This window comes from Anabrus simplex, chromosome 14 (genome assembly GCF_040414725.1).
Source record: "Anabrus simplex isolate iqAnaSimp1 chromosome 14, ASM4041472v1, whole genome shotgun sequence".
In the NCBI taxonomy this organism is placed as follows: domain Eukaryota; kingdom Metazoa; phylum Arthropoda; class Insecta; order Orthoptera; family Tettigoniidae; genus Anabrus; species Anabrus simplex.
This window is the reverse complement of record NC_090278.1, coordinates 50,223,831-50,243,428: the sequence shown is the minus strand read 5'-3', so window position 1 is coordinate 50,243,428 and position 19,598 is coordinate 50,223,831. Positions and strand designations below refer to the sequence as shown.

General features: G+C 39.0%; 1 protein-coding gene across 5 annotated transcripts in view; it reads right to left on the bottom strand.

Annotated features, from left to right (window-relative positions):
- Positions 1–19,598, bottom strand: part of LOC136885523 (uncharacterized) — a 48,235-nt gene that overhangs the window by 16,871 nt on the left and 11,766 nt on the right. For 4 of the 5 annotated variants that reach the window (XM_068230355.1, XM_068230356.1, XM_068230354.1 and 1 more), the window contains exons 1-3: positions 15,480–15,612; positions 6,804–6,885; positions 4,960–5,061 (exon numbers count right to left, since the gene is read on the bottom strand). In XM_068230355.1, the coding sequence (XP_068086456.1) occupies positions 4,960–5,061; positions 6,804–6,872 (171 nt within the window). In that variant the 5' untranslated portion in view covers positions 6,873–6,885; positions 15,480–15,612. Of the gene's footprint in view, positions 1–4,959; positions 5,062–6,803; positions 6,886–15,479; positions 15,613–19,598 lie in introns of those variants that run through there. The other variant, XM_068230353.1, reaches the window with a different exon arrangement.

The window sequence follows — 19,598 nt, the reverse complement described above, 5'->3', positions numbered from 1 at the left end:
AGAGACCGGTGATATTATGAACTTTACTGCAGGGTGGCCAAATTTTATAAGAGGGGGTGAATCTCGAGGAAGGAGAGTTGAAAAATACATTATACGATTCACTCCAAAACAACAGATTAGAACTGCACGAAGGCAAGCCATCACCTGACAGGCAGAAACCTACCATATGTTGTAATTGCAGATGAAGCATTTCTACTGACAAGGAATATTATGAAGCCATTTTCAGGGTCATTTGATAAGGGGTCCCAAGAAAGAGGTTTAATTACAGACTTTCATGGGCTTGTAATATTGTTGAAAACGCCTTTGGAATCCTCTCATCAGTGTTCAGGGTTTTCAGGAAACCTATGTTAGGTAGAGTGGAGCCTGCAATTTCTGTTATTAAGGCAAGTAGGCCTAGAGTTCTGCACTACTTTCTTACATGAAGCAGTGCATCAAGAGCTATTTATTCTCCACCAGGGTCATTTGACTTTGAAGATACAGACACTGGTAGCGCTATCCCTGGAACGTGGAGAACTGAAAGATAAGCGGAGTGTCTTAGTCTTTTACGAAGGGTCCAAGGAAGAACACTTCCTCTGCAAACGAGGTGGGAGAAGAGTTCTTGGTTTTCTTCAAATAGGACAGGGGACGGTAGCTTGGCAGAACCAACATATCTTAGGTTAGGTTAAGTGAGATTATATTTTTATATACACGGAATAGTACCTTGAAAGAAGAATGGAAGTTAGGCTACATGAGGTAAGTTTTCTAAATACCAGTGCTGATCAAGTTTATTATTGCAATGAGGCCTAACTAAATGTTTCAAGCTAAATTTTACACAAGATGTTTGTGTATGATTTAGAAATGCAATTAAACTTACCTCTGGAGAAAGCAGGTTGGTGCGAGTTTTGTTAGGCACATTTCCTCCCCTCAACCTGCTCACTGTTTCAAATGCAAACCACTTTGAAGTATAAACTTTGTCTGTTCCCGTGCCCGACTTCCGACTTTTCTGAACCTTTTGCAATTCTCGACTGTACTGGGAGCAGAGGGACGACAGTTTTTATGATGCACTCGTGTGAACAATTATAGATAATTTTGAGTTCCTGGAAACTGTTGGAATTCTTCGCATTATCTCTGTATTCTTTTGATGAGACATCCCGAAAACAAGGCCTTTCAATGATATCATTAATTAAGTCCAGAGTAATATCTTGCTTCACTGCATTTCAGACTATACATTTTAGTATAGTGCAGGGAGAACAACATACGTGCGCATACTGTATTTGTAGCTTATAACAAAGAGAATGAGTGCTGCAAAGTCTTGTAACTATAATCCTACTTCACAAGAAGCACATCGTTTGCTTCATTTAGGCTACCTGTTGGCATGGAAATAGCACGGAATTTACCGAAGCTGTGCCGATATCTCATGAACAGTGAACCGACTTGACATGGAGCAGAAAACACACCAACATGTTAAAAGTGTTAGGCTCAACATTCTGCGTCAACATGCAAAGTCAATTGGAAGACACAATCACAATATTACATGTCAATTGTAACATGTTAAATTGAACATGTTGGTGTTAAATGTCAATCAGTAGAGAGCGGCCTGAAGGTTGGAGTAAGCAACATTGCCCTCGTGTGTCAAAAATCTGGAACCAATCTGTGCTGCCATGCTCAGTTCTAACTGTGGCTTTTTGTTCTAAATAAAGGTTAGGCATAAACACAATGAGATTTTCCAAAACACCCATCTTCCTACAGATGTCCACAAGATTTCAAGACAATTACCATGCCAAGTGTTCAGTCATGCTAAGCTTTGTAGCAGTCCCATAGCATTCAGGTCAATGTAGTGTATTTAAGAGTAGATTCATGCTTTTATCACATAAAAATAGAGGAGTCTGTCTAGATTTAAAGAAATTTTTTAAAAAAATTCCAAAAATTCCCCTGCAAACCATGTGACCTTGCCACAGTGGGGAGGCTTGCACATCCCAATGAAGCAGACAGCCAACTCCCAGGTGCAACCATATTGGATAGGTATCTGTTGAGAGACCAGACTAATGAATGGTTCATTGAAAGGGGGTAGCAGACTTTCAGATGTTACAAGGGTGGCAGTCCACATGATTGACTGATATGGTCTTGCCTAACACTTAACATGGCTTAGCTGTGTCGATACTGCTGCACGGCTGAAAGCAACGGGAAACTACAGCAGTAATTAACTCCTAAGGACATGCAGGTCTCCCTGTTTGAATACTGATGATGGCTTCCTCCCGGATAAAATAGTCTCCCATTCGGATCTCCAGGTGGGGACTACACGAGAGGGGACGAGCATCAGGGAGATGGATACTAAGATTTTGCGAGTCAGAGCGTGGCATTTTAAAAGGTTGAATCATGGTGGTAGGTTAGAGAATCTGAAAAGGGAGACGTATAGATTAAAGATAGATCTAGTTGGTATAGGTGAAGTACGTTGGCAGGAAGAGCAGGTTTTTTGGTCAGGCGACTACAAAATTATCAACACTAAATCAAATGGGAAATGAAGGAGTTGGTTTAATAATGAATAAGAAAATAGGGCAGCGGGTAAGCTATGACGACCAGCATAGTGAAAGGATTATTGTCGTTCAGATAGACACCAAACCAATGCCCACTCCAATAGTGCAGGTCCATATGCCTACTAGTTCAGTGGATGATGAGGAAATCAAAAGAATATATGAGGAAATAGAAAATTTAATACAATATGTACAAGGTGACAAGAATATAATTGTGATGGGAGACTGGAATGCAGTAGGGCAATTCCAACCAGGACAAAGGAAGAAGCCGGCTGGTTGAATTCTGCACCGATCGCAATTTAATCCTTGATAATACTTCGGTGAAACACCACAAGCAATGGCTGTACTCATGCACAAGATCTGGAGACAGTGGAATGTATCAAACAGACTTCATTATGATTAGGCAGAGATGCAAGCAAGCACAAGCAAGCAAGCAAGGAAGCTTTTCTTAAGAAAAGAAATTTTCTCACTTCGAACATTGATATAGGAATTAGAAAAAAGGTTTTTTGAACGGTGGCACTGTATGGAAGTGAAACACGGAGGAGAACTCACTCAGAAATGATGATGAAGATGCTTGTTGTTTTAAAGGGCCTAACATCGAAGGTCATCAGCCCCTAATGGAACGAGATGGACAACATGATATATGACAGTTAAAATTTTAAAATTTATCCACTGACTAGAGTTTTAAAACATGATGAAGAAAAATGAGTATGAGATTAAAACAATCACTGGATCTAATGTGCAATGCCTTATTTTCTAATAAAATAAGAGAAAATACAGGAAACAAAGGAATAAGGCATTGCCTGGAAGGACAGATATATATATATAATAATTTACGTTAGACGTTACAATAACACATTAGAATACGCAATACAAACTAAAATGAGGTAAATGGGATAAAAGCACAATTAACACAAATGCACTAGGACAAAGGACATCATTACACACGATAAAAAAGACCACAATCCCTCATAAAATGGATGACAAGGTCTGCTGACTGCTTGTCATCTTGCAGGATAAGGGAGATCGTACTGTGGAGGTTAAGACAACGGCGCTGATCGACCAGGTTCACACAGTCCGTAAGGATGTGTACCACAGTAAGATGATCACCGCAAGTACACACCGTGAAGGTTCTCCTTTCAATAGATGGGAGTGAGTCAGGATACCGTAGCCGATTCAAAGACGATATAACACCACTGCTTCCCTCCGCGAAGCCCGAAGGGAAGTCATCCATACCTCTGTTGTTCCTTTTATCGCTGTCAGCTTATTTGGAAGCGGAATGGCCTGCCACTCCATCTCCCAATGGGACATAACCAGATGTCTCAGCTGAGTGCGAATATCACTTGCTGGAACCTTGTAAGGCAACGGGGGCAGTTTAACTACCTCCTTGGTAGCCTTATCTGCTAATTCATTGCCCTCTACACCCATGTGGCTTGGGAGCCACATAAACGTGATTCTGGTGCCGCCATCCAAACACCCAGGTAGCAGGTCCTGGATCCGCTGCACCAGAGGGTGCTGAGGGAAACAGGTATCAATAGACTGTAGTGAGCTCAAGGAGTCAGTACAGAGAAGAAAGTGTCGGCGCTCATCAACTCACTCAGAAAGAAAGAGAATAGATGCTTTTGAAATGTGGTGTTACAGAAGAATTCTGAAGGTGAAGATGGATAGATCGAATCATGAATAAAGAGATACTAAATCGAGTTGGTGAGACGACATCGTTGTGGCTAAATTTGATGAGAAGAGATAGAATGATAGGACACATCTTAAAACACCCACAACTTGTGCAGCTGGTTTTTGAGGGATATGTAGGGGTAAGAATGGTAGAGATACACCAAGGTATGAATATGACAAGCAGATAAGAGCAGATGTATGACGGAGCAGTTATTTTGAAATGAAAAGGTTAACACAAGATAGGGTGCCATGGAGGGCTAGATCAAACCAGTATATGGACTGATGACTCAAAAAACAACAACATTGCATAAATATCAAATTCAAGCTTTTGATTGATAACTTTCATCAGAAGTTATTAAAATCCTAAATAAACTTCTCTACACTATAGAATATTTAACATTCACAAGTGCATTGTACGTTACATAAACTGTCAGCTTACCAGGTTGCATACATGCTGACGAAATGTTACATATTGAACAAAACTGGTCAACCAGATATCAGGAGGATCTGAGCCTACAACTCACCACACTTAGAAACACAACATACAAGCTTGGAATTTTACAAGACTCCTATTCTTGAAATCATAGGGCAAAGGACGTGAGCAATTTGAAAGAGAGGAGTGTAATTTCTTTGTGCATTGACAAAGATTCAAATCACAGTCCGCGTAGTGATGATAAATAGACCATATTTTCGATATAAGAATGCACTAACAATAAAATGCTACATGGAAAACTATGCCATCTAAATATACTATGTACTGAGGTGTAGGCTACTTTACCTGAATTTCAATTTCCTCTTTTATGAATGGTTTACAAAATACATCTTCAGGTTCAGTCTTCACATCCATCTTTTTTTCAGTAGGCTGCTTCACATCATGATCCTAAGAAACAAGACAGAGAGTAATATAAAATGAATATTGAAATGCATACCTGCCACATTTATAGTGTTAAAATTCATATCTTTCCCTTACCAAGAAAACAATGCAAGGGATCAAATGAAGCATAGTAATATCAAACTGGCCATCTGACATTAAATAATACAGCAGCTTATTACCATACTTATATGTAGTCCAAGTTATAACATTTCAAAACAATTTCACACGTACAGTCACAAAAAGAAAAAGACCTTTACACTTGCACTGATAAAGTACGGATCAAGTAAGGAGACAGCACAAGAATAGCACAGAACACATACAATATATATCCACACTGAGATCAAGTGCTACCGAAAGAAGAGAAACGACACTCATTGTACATCAGACTTGTCATTAATTGGAAGTAAAGATAAAGAGCGATTATCGAATGAAGGTAGGTAGAATGTGGTCGGGAAATGTGCTTGTGCATGGTGTGAAAAGAACCCAGACTGTAACGAGTTAAAGAGATTTAAAATGCAAGTTTTGATTGGAATTCGTAATACATTACAACCTGTATTAGCCAAACTTAAGAAGGGGGAGGACAAGATATTTGATAAACAAATTTTGGATAAGTAAATGGTGATTATTGGCATAAAATGGTAGAAAATAACTCTCATAGTAGTTTACATTGAAACAATTGCTTCAGTTGACCTAATTTAAATTTCAGTAGTAATTTACCAAAATAGTATATCAAATCAATATGTACACAAATTTTTATTCTCAGGTACAGTACTGCTGTACTGCAGACTTTTACAAAAAATTCTGAGAATTTCTTCTTCCTTATAAATGTTGCAGACAAACTTTGATAAATGAATGTATACAGTATTATAAAAAATATTAATATCCCATACGTCTTAACTTGGCATATTTACAGAACTAGCATAAGTACCCATTATTTCCACAGGTTGTAGAAAGGGATGAAAATAAGGTAACTAATTATTTTTACAAATAATATTAAATAAATCATTTAACTATTTATTTTGGATGGTCAGTTTTAGCGTTAGAAAAATAAACACCGCAACATGGTAATCATATCTTGTTTTTCAATATTCAAGGTTTGCTTTTATTTTGGTGGTTTGTCAATGGTTCTTCAATGTCGCACCAACACATCAAAGGATTTTTGGCAATGCATGGATAGTAAAGGAACAGGAATCAGAAGGTAACAGCATGGTCTTAATTAAGGTATGGCCCCAGTATTTGCCTGTTGTATAAATGGGGAACCATAGGAAACCATATTCAGGGCTGTCAATGGTGGGATTTTATAGTAGTAATTGTATTCTTGAATTATACTTTTGTGTGAAATTCATAACAGAATTTTTATATACTATATATTTGAATTTTCCAGAAGTGCATAAATGTACAGGTTTTTATAACTGAAAAGTGGAGAAAATACACCCACATAAATCACGCTCCTTAGGCTGAAATGAATCAAACTGGGATCAATAACATGTAGAAAAATGCAGGTAAGGATAAACACGTCTCATACATTACTTCATGGCAAAATATACCCCCCAGTAGAACCTTCATCAAGTAGCTTCCATTAGCTGACACCAACTTGGCAAAAGCTTGCTTGAGACTATTGGAACAGTAAATTATTAATTAAAAGATGAATGTCATCAAATTTTCACTGAAGAATTTAAACAATGTATACCTACTACCGGCATGTGATTGAAATAATGCAAACATGATTTAAAGTAAACTCCACTTACAGCATTATTCAGTTCCGATGTACCCGATACATATCCAGGCTCACATTTGATAAAAACTGGCTCTTCCATGATCAAAAGGAACCTGCAAGAAGATGAGAACTTCAGGGAGCTACATAAAAACTAGAATGATCTCAAGAACTATTCTGAGATCTTCCATACGTACTATGTCAATACCCTCTGCTATAGGCTAAAATGTATTAAATATTGCATCACTCACAGAATTAAACAAAGGTATATTTCATGACCATCTATATCACAATAACACCATGCAGTCTAACAACTTATACTGTGAGCAAATCAACAGTGACAAATTATGACACATGAACTCTCCCTCACTCCCCCTCCAACATCAACCTGAACAAAGTCTACTTCATCAATATGGGTAAATATACTCTAACCCTGGATTTGTTAACTTAGGGTTAATATTTTAATTCATTCTTGCAAGTCACGCGATTCACCAAGCTATTTCGGCAGAGGGTTAACTAGCAATGTATTAACCTCTGCCAGAAACAGCTGCTGAACCAATCAAAGAGGCAGTGACTAAAAATCAGAGATTATGAACACACTTCTTACATGGTTGTTTTGTTTATTTCTTGCGTGGTATTTCATTTTCTTTGTCAGTTCCGTGCTAGATATTATTCTTTCGTGATCGTGACAGAACTGATTGCAATGATCGAAAAATGGAAGACATTCAGAAGAGAAATAACGGCACAAATTTTTCTGCTTAAAAAACCTGTACTTACTGAATTAATCATCAAGTACCAAAGCATTACAGAGTGCAAGAAGACTGACGTGTAAAATTAAAAGAAAAGGACACATGGGAAAAAAAATGACAGGGGAATTTAATAGCATTGCCCACGTTACGGGCCATCTTGAAACTATGTAACAAGTTTTGAGGTTAGAATCACTGATTACTTGGCAATTCGCAGAAAAATAACACTTCTTGTCACTAACCATTTTATGAAATGACCTTGGGGTATAAAACCTTAATGCAATCAATACAGTTCCTTAAGTATAGGAGAGGGAGAGAGGTCTGTTTCGGTCAGTTGTGTATTCTAACCTCTCGCAATTTTCTTTGATGACGGTTTTTGACAGTCAGAAATTGTTCCTCAGATAGATTTTGAAAGTCGTTCCTCTATTATAGGTCTATTTCTGTTAAGAACACCATTTAAAAAATATAAATAAAGCAACTCTACCTCAAATGCATGATTTACAGTGGCCATTTTGCTTTCAACCATGAGTTAACAGTTTAACCCAGGTGAAACAAGGGGTTAACTTAACTCTGGCCTTAACTTAAGAGTTAAAATAAACCCTCCTTGATGAAACAGAATGAATAGTCAAATTCAGAGTTAAAACTGTATAACTTTGGGTTAAGGTTGAACCCACGTTGATGAAACCAGGCCTAAGGGGTTACAAAATTTATCACCATTTGCTTCTTTTAAGCATGTATGCTGAGCAAAGTGAGGCAAAAAGAGTTAGACTTTGATTGTGAAAGTGTATATTATAAATTTATCACCATTGGTTTAGAAGATTTGATTGTGCCATAGTTGACAATGACAGCTGTCTAAGAGAGTGTATGTACTTAATTATAAGAGTGATACCATATTATTTAATTATTGATTCAATAGCAGTGTTCTTTCAGTACCTTTTATGGAGAATGTTGACTGGTTTGTGCTAATTTAAATGTAAAAATACTTCTTAGGACAGGTTGGCATGTCCTCAGGAGTCACAATTAACACTTCTGCCTCTTCTAAGGTAAGGTGGTTGACAATTGTTCTCAACGTACATATTTTTAGCTAAAGATCTCTCCTGAAATTTTAACTAATAAACATGCCTAATTTCTGTTTGCTTTTGCATAACCTCTGCACGTACTCAGCATCTTCTAACTCACCCTGATATTTACAAAATTTTCCACAAGAATCACACTATAACAACACATCATGTTAGGTTTTCACACTAACTGTTACATCATTTAGATTTATCTATCTCTATTTTTTGCACACAACATATCACTCTACATTTATCTGACTGTTAATGAAATCGAGAAATATATTTTCTGCCCTATTCCTCCCTAACCCTTGGCAAATAGAGCTTTTGTGAGCTAACTTGCCCTCCTTTGATCAATCAACCAAACTTTTACTTGCTTACAAGCTCAGTAGATTCTATTCCTTTTACAACAAAACCATACAACACATTCTAGAACAATTAAAAGAAAAATATCTCCCTCAGAGTTATACCTAATAATTATTCGGATAGTTCCAAATTCAATGAGGGTGTAAAACTACGCCAATAAAGACATTTATCTACCTATCTATCTATCTATCTATTCCAATCAATAATATATCGTATAAAATTACACTTCCAAAATATGCATCTATTTTTACAGCCAAAGCTTTTGCAATTAGACAAACACTTTCGTGTATAAAACAATATAAAATACATAAAGCACTTATATTTTCAGACTCTCTCAGTGTACTTAAAAGCATACAATCTACCAACATCGTTATGTCATTGGTACGTGCTTAATATTAAAAAGTTACTCTTCAATTTGAATGCCAACGGACAAAATATAACTTTAATTTGGGTGCCAGAACACTCTACTTTCAAGTAAAAATGTAAACTCGTGTCCTCATCCCGAGGTGGTGCAGCTCTTTTTCAGGTACACCCCCATTGGAGGTGAGCTGCATGTACCATTTTAACCACATACCAGCCCTCCTGCCATTCTTAAATTTCTGGCAGTACCGGGAATCGAACCCAGGCCTCCGAGGACGGCCGCTAATAACACTAACCGTTACGCTACGAAGGCGGACAACTTTCAAGTGAAATGTTTATATCAATGGCCTAGATAAGGACGTGGCCCATAGACATGGTTTAGTGTACAATATGGCAATCCCATATATGAATTATCACAAGGTCATTAAAGATACAATCAGGTCATTATGAGCTATAGATCTGAAAAAGCAATTAAGAAAATGGTAGATTCTATTACAATATTAAATCCACCATATGTACATGTCCTTGATATTTTAATGCAACATACAGGGTCCCCCACATAAACTAAGACCATCCTAGTGGCATTTTTACACTACAATACGTAAGCTGCAGTATTGGAGGCACGCGGACAGCTCTTGACCTTGCAAGCAGCGTGCATGTGTTCAAGCTCACAAGCATCAGTAGCCAGTCTGAATCTCAGCTGTTAACATGGTGAGACAATTATCATTGCAACACCGTATTTACATATGTAAAAGTTATTTTAATTACGAGTCAGCTCAATGAGTATTATCGGCACACTTTATCTGGATGCATTTGTGTATGGGGCGAGGAGTAAGAAAGGTGTTGACCCAGTTCTGGTAGTGCTGCCAACTAAATGAAAATAAATCTAAATTGAATCGAGAATATGATCGATCGATATGAAGTTTCTAAACCGTTATTATCTTAAGCCAACAACTGTGTCACATACACATTATATAACATTATATAACATGTCTCGATACGAATCTTGTTCCTAGCATGAATTCTATAGTATGGCTTTGCTGTGTAAACAACAATAGTACTAGTACGTAAAGTGTACGCCAGATGTCGCACAACGATGCTTAAGTGATTCATAGTTTGTGTTTCAAAAGTTGCCAGTACGAATCTCGAAGATTGCCGAGGTCGACCAATTCAGCACTAGGGTGTAAATGCATCCAGATAAAGTGTGCCGATAATACACGATGCATTTGTTATGCAATTTCCTGGTTAAGTGCCACCTTCATGAGCACAGATTCACATAACTGTAAATAAATGTGAAACTACTGGCACAGTGCTCAATAAAAAACATGCGTGCAAATGAACAGTTTGAACAGAGGAAAAGCTGATAACACTGGTGCGAATCTTGAACAGCCACCAAAGAAATCACTCACAAAATTAGCACAACAAGCAGAGGTTTTGGTTTTTTTCTTCACACAGAGCTCCAAAGCTGTTACACATCAAACCGTACACAAGCCCATTGTTTAAAACCTGCTGATCCAGCCACAAGAGTGAGATACTGTGAGTGGTGTTTTGCATCATTTAATGATCATTTATTCAACCCTCAGCTTGTGTTCTTTCTGGATGAGACCTGGTTTCATCTTAATGTTCATGTAAGCAGTAACTCTCGCTATTGGTGTACAGAAAATCCTAACGGAGTTCATGAAGTTGCTCATTATGACTGGAAGACTGGTGTTGATGTGCTGTTAGTGCTAGACGAATAACTAGTCCTATGTTCTTTTGAGACGACAATAAATGAAAACGATACCAAGATGAAATATTGATGCCATTCTTCCATTAGTTAATGGAAGAAGAAAAATTGCTTGGGAGTATCAACAAAACTGAGCCCCTTGATTCCCTTCTTACAATATACAGTAATTGCTGATACGTCTGATAGGAACATTGGTGTGGTATCCCTTCGTGTTATGTGTGCAGAGCAGGCTAGGCTCAATGGCGTGTCAACTGGATGTTCACTCCAAATAGGAGGTGCATGCAACGATCAGATTTCTATGGGCTAAACACCTCAATTGCCGGACATTCATCATGAAATCACTGCAGTATATGGTGAGTGTGCAATTTCTCGCCCAGGTATTGTAAAGTGGTGTAAGCAATTTGACGCCACACGCACGAATCTCACGGACGAATATTGTGAAAGTAGGCCCGCAACGTTCCGCACCATTGCTAATGTTGATCGTGTGGATGAGATCATTAGACAGAACTGGCGAATAACACTGCAGGAAATTGCCAGCACGCTGAACATTTCGTATGGCAGTGTGTTCTCCATTGTTCACCAGCACCTTGGACTTTGTAAACTGTGTCAAAAATGGGTCCCACATCTGCTCAGGGATGTTCACAAGGGACATTTCCAATCATCACTGGCATTTTTTGCAATGGTATTTTGGGGAGGGCAATGAGTTTCTGCAGCAAATCACTACAGGGGATAAATTGTGGGTCCACCACTTCACACCCAAAGCAAAAAGAACACTGATGGAATGAGTGCACACCACATCACCACCACGAAGGAAGGCTGAGGTCCAACCTTCAGCAGGAAAGGTAATGGTGACAGTGTTGTTCGACATGGAAGCTGTGGTGGACGTGGAATTTGTGCTGTGAAGCACGACAATCAACTCGGCTACGTATTGTCAAATGTTGAACCGGCTGCTTAAGGCAATTAAGGGAAAGTGGTGGGGAAAATTGAGCACTGGTGTGATTTGGTTGCACGATAACGTAACACCTCACACGGCCCACCAAACGTCTGAAATGCTGCAGCGATTCAAGTGGGAGGTATGCCAACATCCTCCATACAGTCCAGTGCCATGCGATTATCATGTGTTCAGTAAGCTGGGAAATGATGAGAAGGTGAAGGCAGCTGTCTCTAGGTGGTTACAAAGTGCTGGAGATGATTTCTGTGCATCCGGAATAGAAAAGTTGGTTGACCATTCCAAGAAATGTTTACAGTCTATTTGGGACTATGTGGAAAAGTGAACTTACGTTGTATATTGTCATAGCCATGTTGCCTATGTGTAGGTGGTTTCAAAAATGGCCATAACTTGGAGGTATAACTTACTTTTTGATTTGTCCTCGTAGTAGATACCACATAACCACTATCATTCGCCTACACTTAAACCACAACTTAACTCCTGACTATAAATTCAGATTGAAATTTAATAACTCGTGTCTATGCTCTTGTAAAAAAATTGCAGGTCATAGACTATTCTCTTCAAGACATTACTGTCACAAAATGTTTGTTTACCCATTGGTGTCTTGCAGAGTACGCAATCCTACACCCAACATTATGAATGCTCTTCAAGATTTCTTAGATAAAGTTCTTTATAGCCTAGACTGTAGTTCCTTATTCCCCAAATTTACATAACAGAAACTAAAATTAAGAACTGCATTGTAGTCCACATAGTACAAAACATGGTAAGACCGAAATCCTTCAATTTCAACAATTCTGCCAATTATTCATACTCGAGTGATTAAGCTTAAATTGATAGAATAAATAAGCATGGGAACAGGGCAAAGTCTATCCGAAGCTCAATAACCAAACAAAGAAAACGAAGATTCCATTTTCTTCGTTTCATAACCTCCGATGATAGTGATAGCGTTGGCAGAATGCGAGTTCCTTTACGAGGTGTGCTTAAACTTTTTTAGAAGTGTGAGGCAACCAATTCTCGAGACAGATAGGCCAGGCGCACATTGGGATGCAGGTGAAGCAGCTAAAGCAGCGCAGCGCAGATTTTTGTAATCTATACAAATCATTGCACCATCGCAAGTTGACAGACAGGGCAGGACAAAGCAGAGCAGGCCGATTCTGCACCCACTTCCGCCTACCACATGCAGTCTTCGAAACACAGTTTCCTGCGCACATGTCGCGCAGTTAGTTGAGGAATGGAGGAGAAAATTACCACAGCCGTTCGGTCTTACCATGTTTTGTACTATGTGGACTACAATGCAGTTCTTAATTTTAGTTTCTGTTATGTAAATTTGGGGAATAAGGAACTACAGTCTAGGCTATAAAGAACTTTATTCACGCAGGGTACAATGGTAGGCCTAAAATGTAATTCTCAAATATCTATGTAATAATCCGTGACCCAAGTTCTCGTAACATTGGGTATTTCACATCGAGATCTAATGTTGATTATGGAGATCATCATCGTGCACTCCGTGGCCATCATCTAAGACATTTTGTGAATAAATAAGGAAAGAAAATAATTTACTATATCTTGTCAAATGAAAACGTGTTCACAATAGATTTTCAATGTTGATTTATTTTAGTGGACTGTGTTTTGCGGCAACTACCAGTACATTTGTAAATAAATGCTTTCTGCCCGTCTCTCTCTCTCTGATCCTATTAATGAATACTAAAAAACAAAAGTTAAAGAGAATGAAATTTCCGATCATTTATGTCTTCTACTATTTTATCGTGCCTGCATCTTACCCGGAGACCCTAGGTTCGATTACCGACTAGGTCAAGGATTTACAGCTGGATCTGAGAGCTTGTTCGAGCTCCACCCAGCCTACGTGATTAGAACTGAGGAGCTATCTGACAGTGAGACAGCGGCCCTGGTCTAGAAAGCCGAGAGGATTAGTCGTGCTGACCACACAACCCCTCGTAATCTGCAGGCCTTCGGACTGAGCAGCGGTCACTTGGTGGGCCAAGGCCCTTCAGGGCTGTAGTGTCACGGGAGGCTTGTACTGTTTTATCATACCAGCTATGATAACGGAGATAGATATTAATGAATTTACCGAGAAAGTTGGCCAAACGGTTAGGCCACCTTGCTACGAGATTGCATTCGAGAGATAGTGGGTTCGAAGAACACTGTCGGCAGCCCTGAAGAGAGCTTTCCGTGGTTTTCCATTTTCACACCAGGCAAAATGAATTTAGACTTTTCAGTCTTGTAAACTGGTGGTTTTTTTTGGGGTTGTGTTATGACCATACATGAATGACATTTATAATTAAACACGAACACCTTGCTTACACAAACACTGTATTGAAAAGTGTCTCATGATACACTGACATAAAGCAACCTCTACAAAGAATAACACAGTTTCTATATAAATGCTGCGGTCGACATACGCACATTCTACTGGGATATAACAGGTTGTCTTAAAGTGTACAACCGCATGGTCACCTTGTTAATATTTGCTTTACGTCGCACAGACACAGATAGGTCTTACGGCGACGATGGGATAGGAAAGGCCTAGGAATGGGAAGGAAGTGTCCGTGGCCTGAATTAAGGTACAGGTCCAGCATTTACCTGGTGTGAAAATGCGAAACCACGGAAAAACATCTTCAAGACTGCCGACAGTGGGGTTCGAACCCACTATCTCTCGGATGCGAGCTCACAGCTGCGCACCCCTAACCGCACTGCCAACTAGCCTGGTCGTGTGGTCATCAGCACAAGGTAAATGAAAAAATGTCACGAATGCTTGAAAAATAGGAAAAGAAGCCCCTTTACACTAGATGCCCCAATATCACAGAGTCTGAAGAAAACATGTTTATTCGTCCTGAATAACCGACGAGACCCTGCGTGGCAATATGCGCTCACATGCACTTCGCAGTTGCGTCAGCCGCGCGCTGTCCTGCTCTGCGGCCAACTGCTTCTGAATGTGCGCCCCGCCATAAACTCGTCTTTTCTTTTGAAACAACAGTCACTACTACTACCAAAAGAACGTCAGTTCTCTAGTTCTGGGTCATGTTGAAAATGTTCTAGCAACCTCCTTTGAATTTCCACAATGTTTTCTTGATTCTCAATGTTTTCAAGGAAATTTGGAGACCATCGGTAGATTGCGTGACCTAGGGACAGGGATGGCCATGACTAGGATGAATAGAAATGAAATGTACTTCTATTCATTCTGGCCATGACTAGAAATAGGCTCATTCCTCATCTACGACTTTACACTTTCCCTCAGAAAATTGGCCGAAACATTGTAAACTGAATCACTAAACTCAACCATAAATCGAAACTCTAATAGCCCATCAGAAAAAATACCTTTTTTTTTTCGACTGAATTACTTCTACAATCTGCCCAAGATACTAGATAATCGGGAGTTTACAAACAAACCACATGAAGTGAAAAATTTCTCAGGATAAGAATATTTATCTTTACAATTATGCAACGAGTTTCTAGAACAGCGCTATGTAGTCGATTATGTCTATTTTACCTGAATGAAATGATTTCTCTCTCTCTTTTTTTCCTCCCGAGATTCAACAAGGAGATGGAAATTCAGTTAACAAAATGACCTCTTATGATTGAATGGATATAAACGGTGAAAAGAAAGAAAAAAGAAACCAAACTGCGTAAGCCTATTACAGTAGCCTGATAAACGTCTAATGCTCAAAGAACTGCCCATGGAATTTTTCCTCCTCGTGAACCAACTAATCGTATGCTTCGAACTAAAAATGCAGATATTAGAGATGGGCACTATCGACTGAAAACCACTATCGACTAGTCAAGCGACAGTCCCTTCGAACTATCGACTGAATAGTCGAATGTTTTCAGTCGAACAAGAGTATTCATTACTTCCTGTCGAAATCACTGAACAGTCGAATGATTTCAGTCGAATGAAATTATTCAAGTATACTAGACTTAACTAAAGTTGGCGTCTGACAGGTAAGGTTGGAGGGAGGAGCACTGCAAGTGCCATTTCACGATGTTGCCACATTCCAGCATTCCTTTCTACATGCTTTTACCCCTCGCTTCCGGCTCACTTGTTCCCTCCTTCATTCTGACCGCTGTGATCTGTTGTAGACTACCTAGCTAGGCAGTGTCGTCCCATTTGCGATCACTTTTATACAAACAATCAGGTTCTTATCAGTGACAGTGACAGGTTTGGCAACTCCCAGCAAGACGAGCTGCCCTGAAGTTTTATCTCCATGGCAACCGCAGTCGCCCCACCCTCGTTTCCATGGCAACCACACAGCCACTCCCTTTATCCCGCCTCGGAAGGCAGTAAACGGACCTCCCTCTAAGAAATGTCAGAAACCAACTCTTATTATTAGCAGTATAGTCAGTCCATGAAAAACATTCGAATGTTTGCAGTCGAAACTCTCCGTATCAAAAGTGGAGAGTCGTACTTTTACGAATTTGATTCATTTTAAGGCATTTTACCAATAATTAGAAATTACATGTATAGACACCCGTTAGAACAAAATTAATGTTATATTGAGTGACTTAAAAATTTATTCAGAGGGACCCACGTTCGTAGCCGAGGAATCCACTCTGTTCCACATTAGGAATAAGAAGCTGTACCACCTGGATACCCAGGTTCGTAATCCATTCACTGACAGCGGGAACCATATCCTTAATGTAGTTTTCCAGGGGGTTTTCTACATTCATTCCTGGCAAATGTCACAATAGTACTGTACACCTTGGGTGCATACCCCAATCCCGGATTATATAATCACACTACCGAGGAATTCACAGCTGCACAGGTTAAAATCCGATTTACGCACTCGTTCGTACACGGGGCTAATAAATAGAAAGATGCCCTTAATACGAACCAACATCATACGAATGGCCTTTCTTGGTGCTAAATGGACAGCAAAATGTAAAAAGACGACAATGAGGCTCTATTCCCGAACAATGCCCTCAATAATAATATGTAAAACTTGTTGCTGTAGTACACAATCAAGATATATATGAGAATAGCCAAACACACCACTACGCTACTACTGTATTTTCTAGATGATTATTATTATAGTTATGCAGATTATTATTACAGTTATGCCTTATTTATGAATAACATAATTAACATAAACAAATATGTAACGAAATAAAGAGCACATAAACGACAAGAGAAAATCGCCATGTTAAGTAGGTACATAAAAAATTAACATATATATTAAACATCCAAAGTGATCATAAACCGATAGTTCCGTTCACTTCCGCGACGCTGTAACGGGAGTGCGACTGAATTCAGTCAGCTTGTTTTGTGCTGACTGGGCAGTGAAACGTGGAGATATCCGTGATGGGAATGCGACTGAATTCAGTCAACTTATTTTGTGCTGACTGGACAGTGAAACGTGGAGAGATCCGTGACGGGAACGTGACTGAATTCATCCGACTTGTTTTTTAAAATAGTCGACTGTTACGATAGTTTCAACTATCGACTAGTTCGATAGCTATCAGTCGATAGTGCCCATCTCTAGTAGATATAGATTGTTTTTAGGCAAGTCATGCAATGTTGACGGCGAGAGGAGACTCGTAGTTCTATTTATTTCTATAAAAAAAATAGTTCTTGATTGGATTCTTCGCATGGCGCTTTGACCAGTCACTACGTTGGTTTTACAGTAAACTTATGGAATAATAATAATGTGTTGTTGTTCTTGTTGTTGTTTGAGTCATCAGTCCATAAACTGGTTTGATTCAGCCCTCCACGCCACCCTACACACACCGCCACACCACCGCTTGTCATATTCATACCTTGGTCTACCTCTATCGTGAGATGGACAGTAGGCAATGGTACCGTATGATGATAAACGGGGATAAAAGTCAGGTTGTGAGTCACAAATAGTAAAAGTCCTCTCAGATTTAATTACTGCATTGATGGGGAGAAAGTTCCCTTTGGGGATCATTGTAAACAACTAGGTATTAATATAAGAAAAGATCTTCATTGGGGTAATCACATAAATGTGGTTTTAAATAAAGGATACAGATCTCTGTACATGGTTATGAGGGTATTTAGGGGTTGTAGTAAGGATGTAAAGGAGAGAACATATTTGTCTCTGGTGAGACCCCAACTAGAGTATGGTTCCAGTGTATGGGACCCTCACCAGGATTACTTGATTCAGGAACTGGAAAAAAATCCAAAAGCAGCTCGATTTGTTCTGGGCGATTTCCTACAAAAGAGTAGCATTACAACAATGTTGCAAAATTTGGGCTGGGAAGACTTGAGAGAAAGGAGACGAGCTGCTCGACTAAGTGGTATGTCAGTTTAAGACATTACAACTAATTGTACTGAATAGGTTGATCCTAATAAATTTTGGTAATATCTTAAACTGATGTACATTTCAATACGGACCAAACATGAAATTTGTAAGATATAAGTGGTATGTTCCGAGCTGTCAGTGGAGAGATGGCATGGGAGGACATCAGTAGACGAATAAGTTTGAGTGGTGCCTTTAAAAGTAGGAAAGATCACAATATGAAGATAAAGTTGGAATTCAAGAGGACAAATTGGGGCAAATATTCGTTTACAGGAAGGAGAGTTAGGGATTGGAATAACTTACCAAGGGAGATGTTCAATAAATTTCCAATTTCTTTGCAATCGTTTAAGAAAAGGCTAGGAAAACAACAGATAGGGAATCTGGCACCTGGGCGACTGCCCTAAATGCAGAACAGTAGTGATTGATTGATTGTTCTACACTTCCTTCAAAAACCACCTGAACAAGTCCTGGGTGTCTTAAGATGTGTCCTATCATAACATGATGGCAAGCATAATTGGCAGTCAAACCAATTTTAGTGAAAAATGGAAGGGTATGTATAGGTATTTTAAGGCAGAAACAGGTTCCAAGAAGGATATTCCAGGAATAATTAATGAACAAGGCGAGTGTGTATGTGAGGATCTTCAAAAGGCAGAAGTATTCAGTCAGCAGTATGTAAAGATTGTTGGTTACAAGGATAATGTCGAGATAGAGGAGGAGACTAAGGCCAAAGAAGTAATAAAATTTACATATGATAACGACATTTACAATAAGATACAAAAGTTGAAAACTAGAAAAGCGGCTGGAATTGATCAGATTTCTGGGGATATACTAAAGACAATGGGTTGGGATATAGTACCATATCTGAAGTACTTATTTGATTATTGTTTGGTCGGAGGAGCTATACCAGATGAATGGAGAGTTGCTATAGTAACCCCTGTGTATAAAGGAAAGGGTGATAGACATAAAGCTGAAAATTACAGGCCAGTAAGTTTGACATGCATTGTATGTAAGCTTTGGGAAGGCATTCTTTCTGATTATATTAGACATGTTTGTGAAATTAATAACTGGTTCGATAGAAGGCAGTTCGGTTTTAGGAAAGGTTATTCCACTGAAGTTCAACTTGTAGGATTCCAGCAAGATATAGCAGATATCTTGGATTCTGGAGGTCAAATGGACTGTATCGCGATTGACCTGTCTAAAGCATCTGATAAGGTGGATCATGGGAGACTACTGGCAAAAATGAGTGCAATTGGACTAGACAAAAGAGTGACTGAATGGGTTGCTATATTTCTCGAAAATAGATCTCAGAGAATTAGAGCAGGTGAAGCTTTATCTGACCCTGTAATAATTAAGAG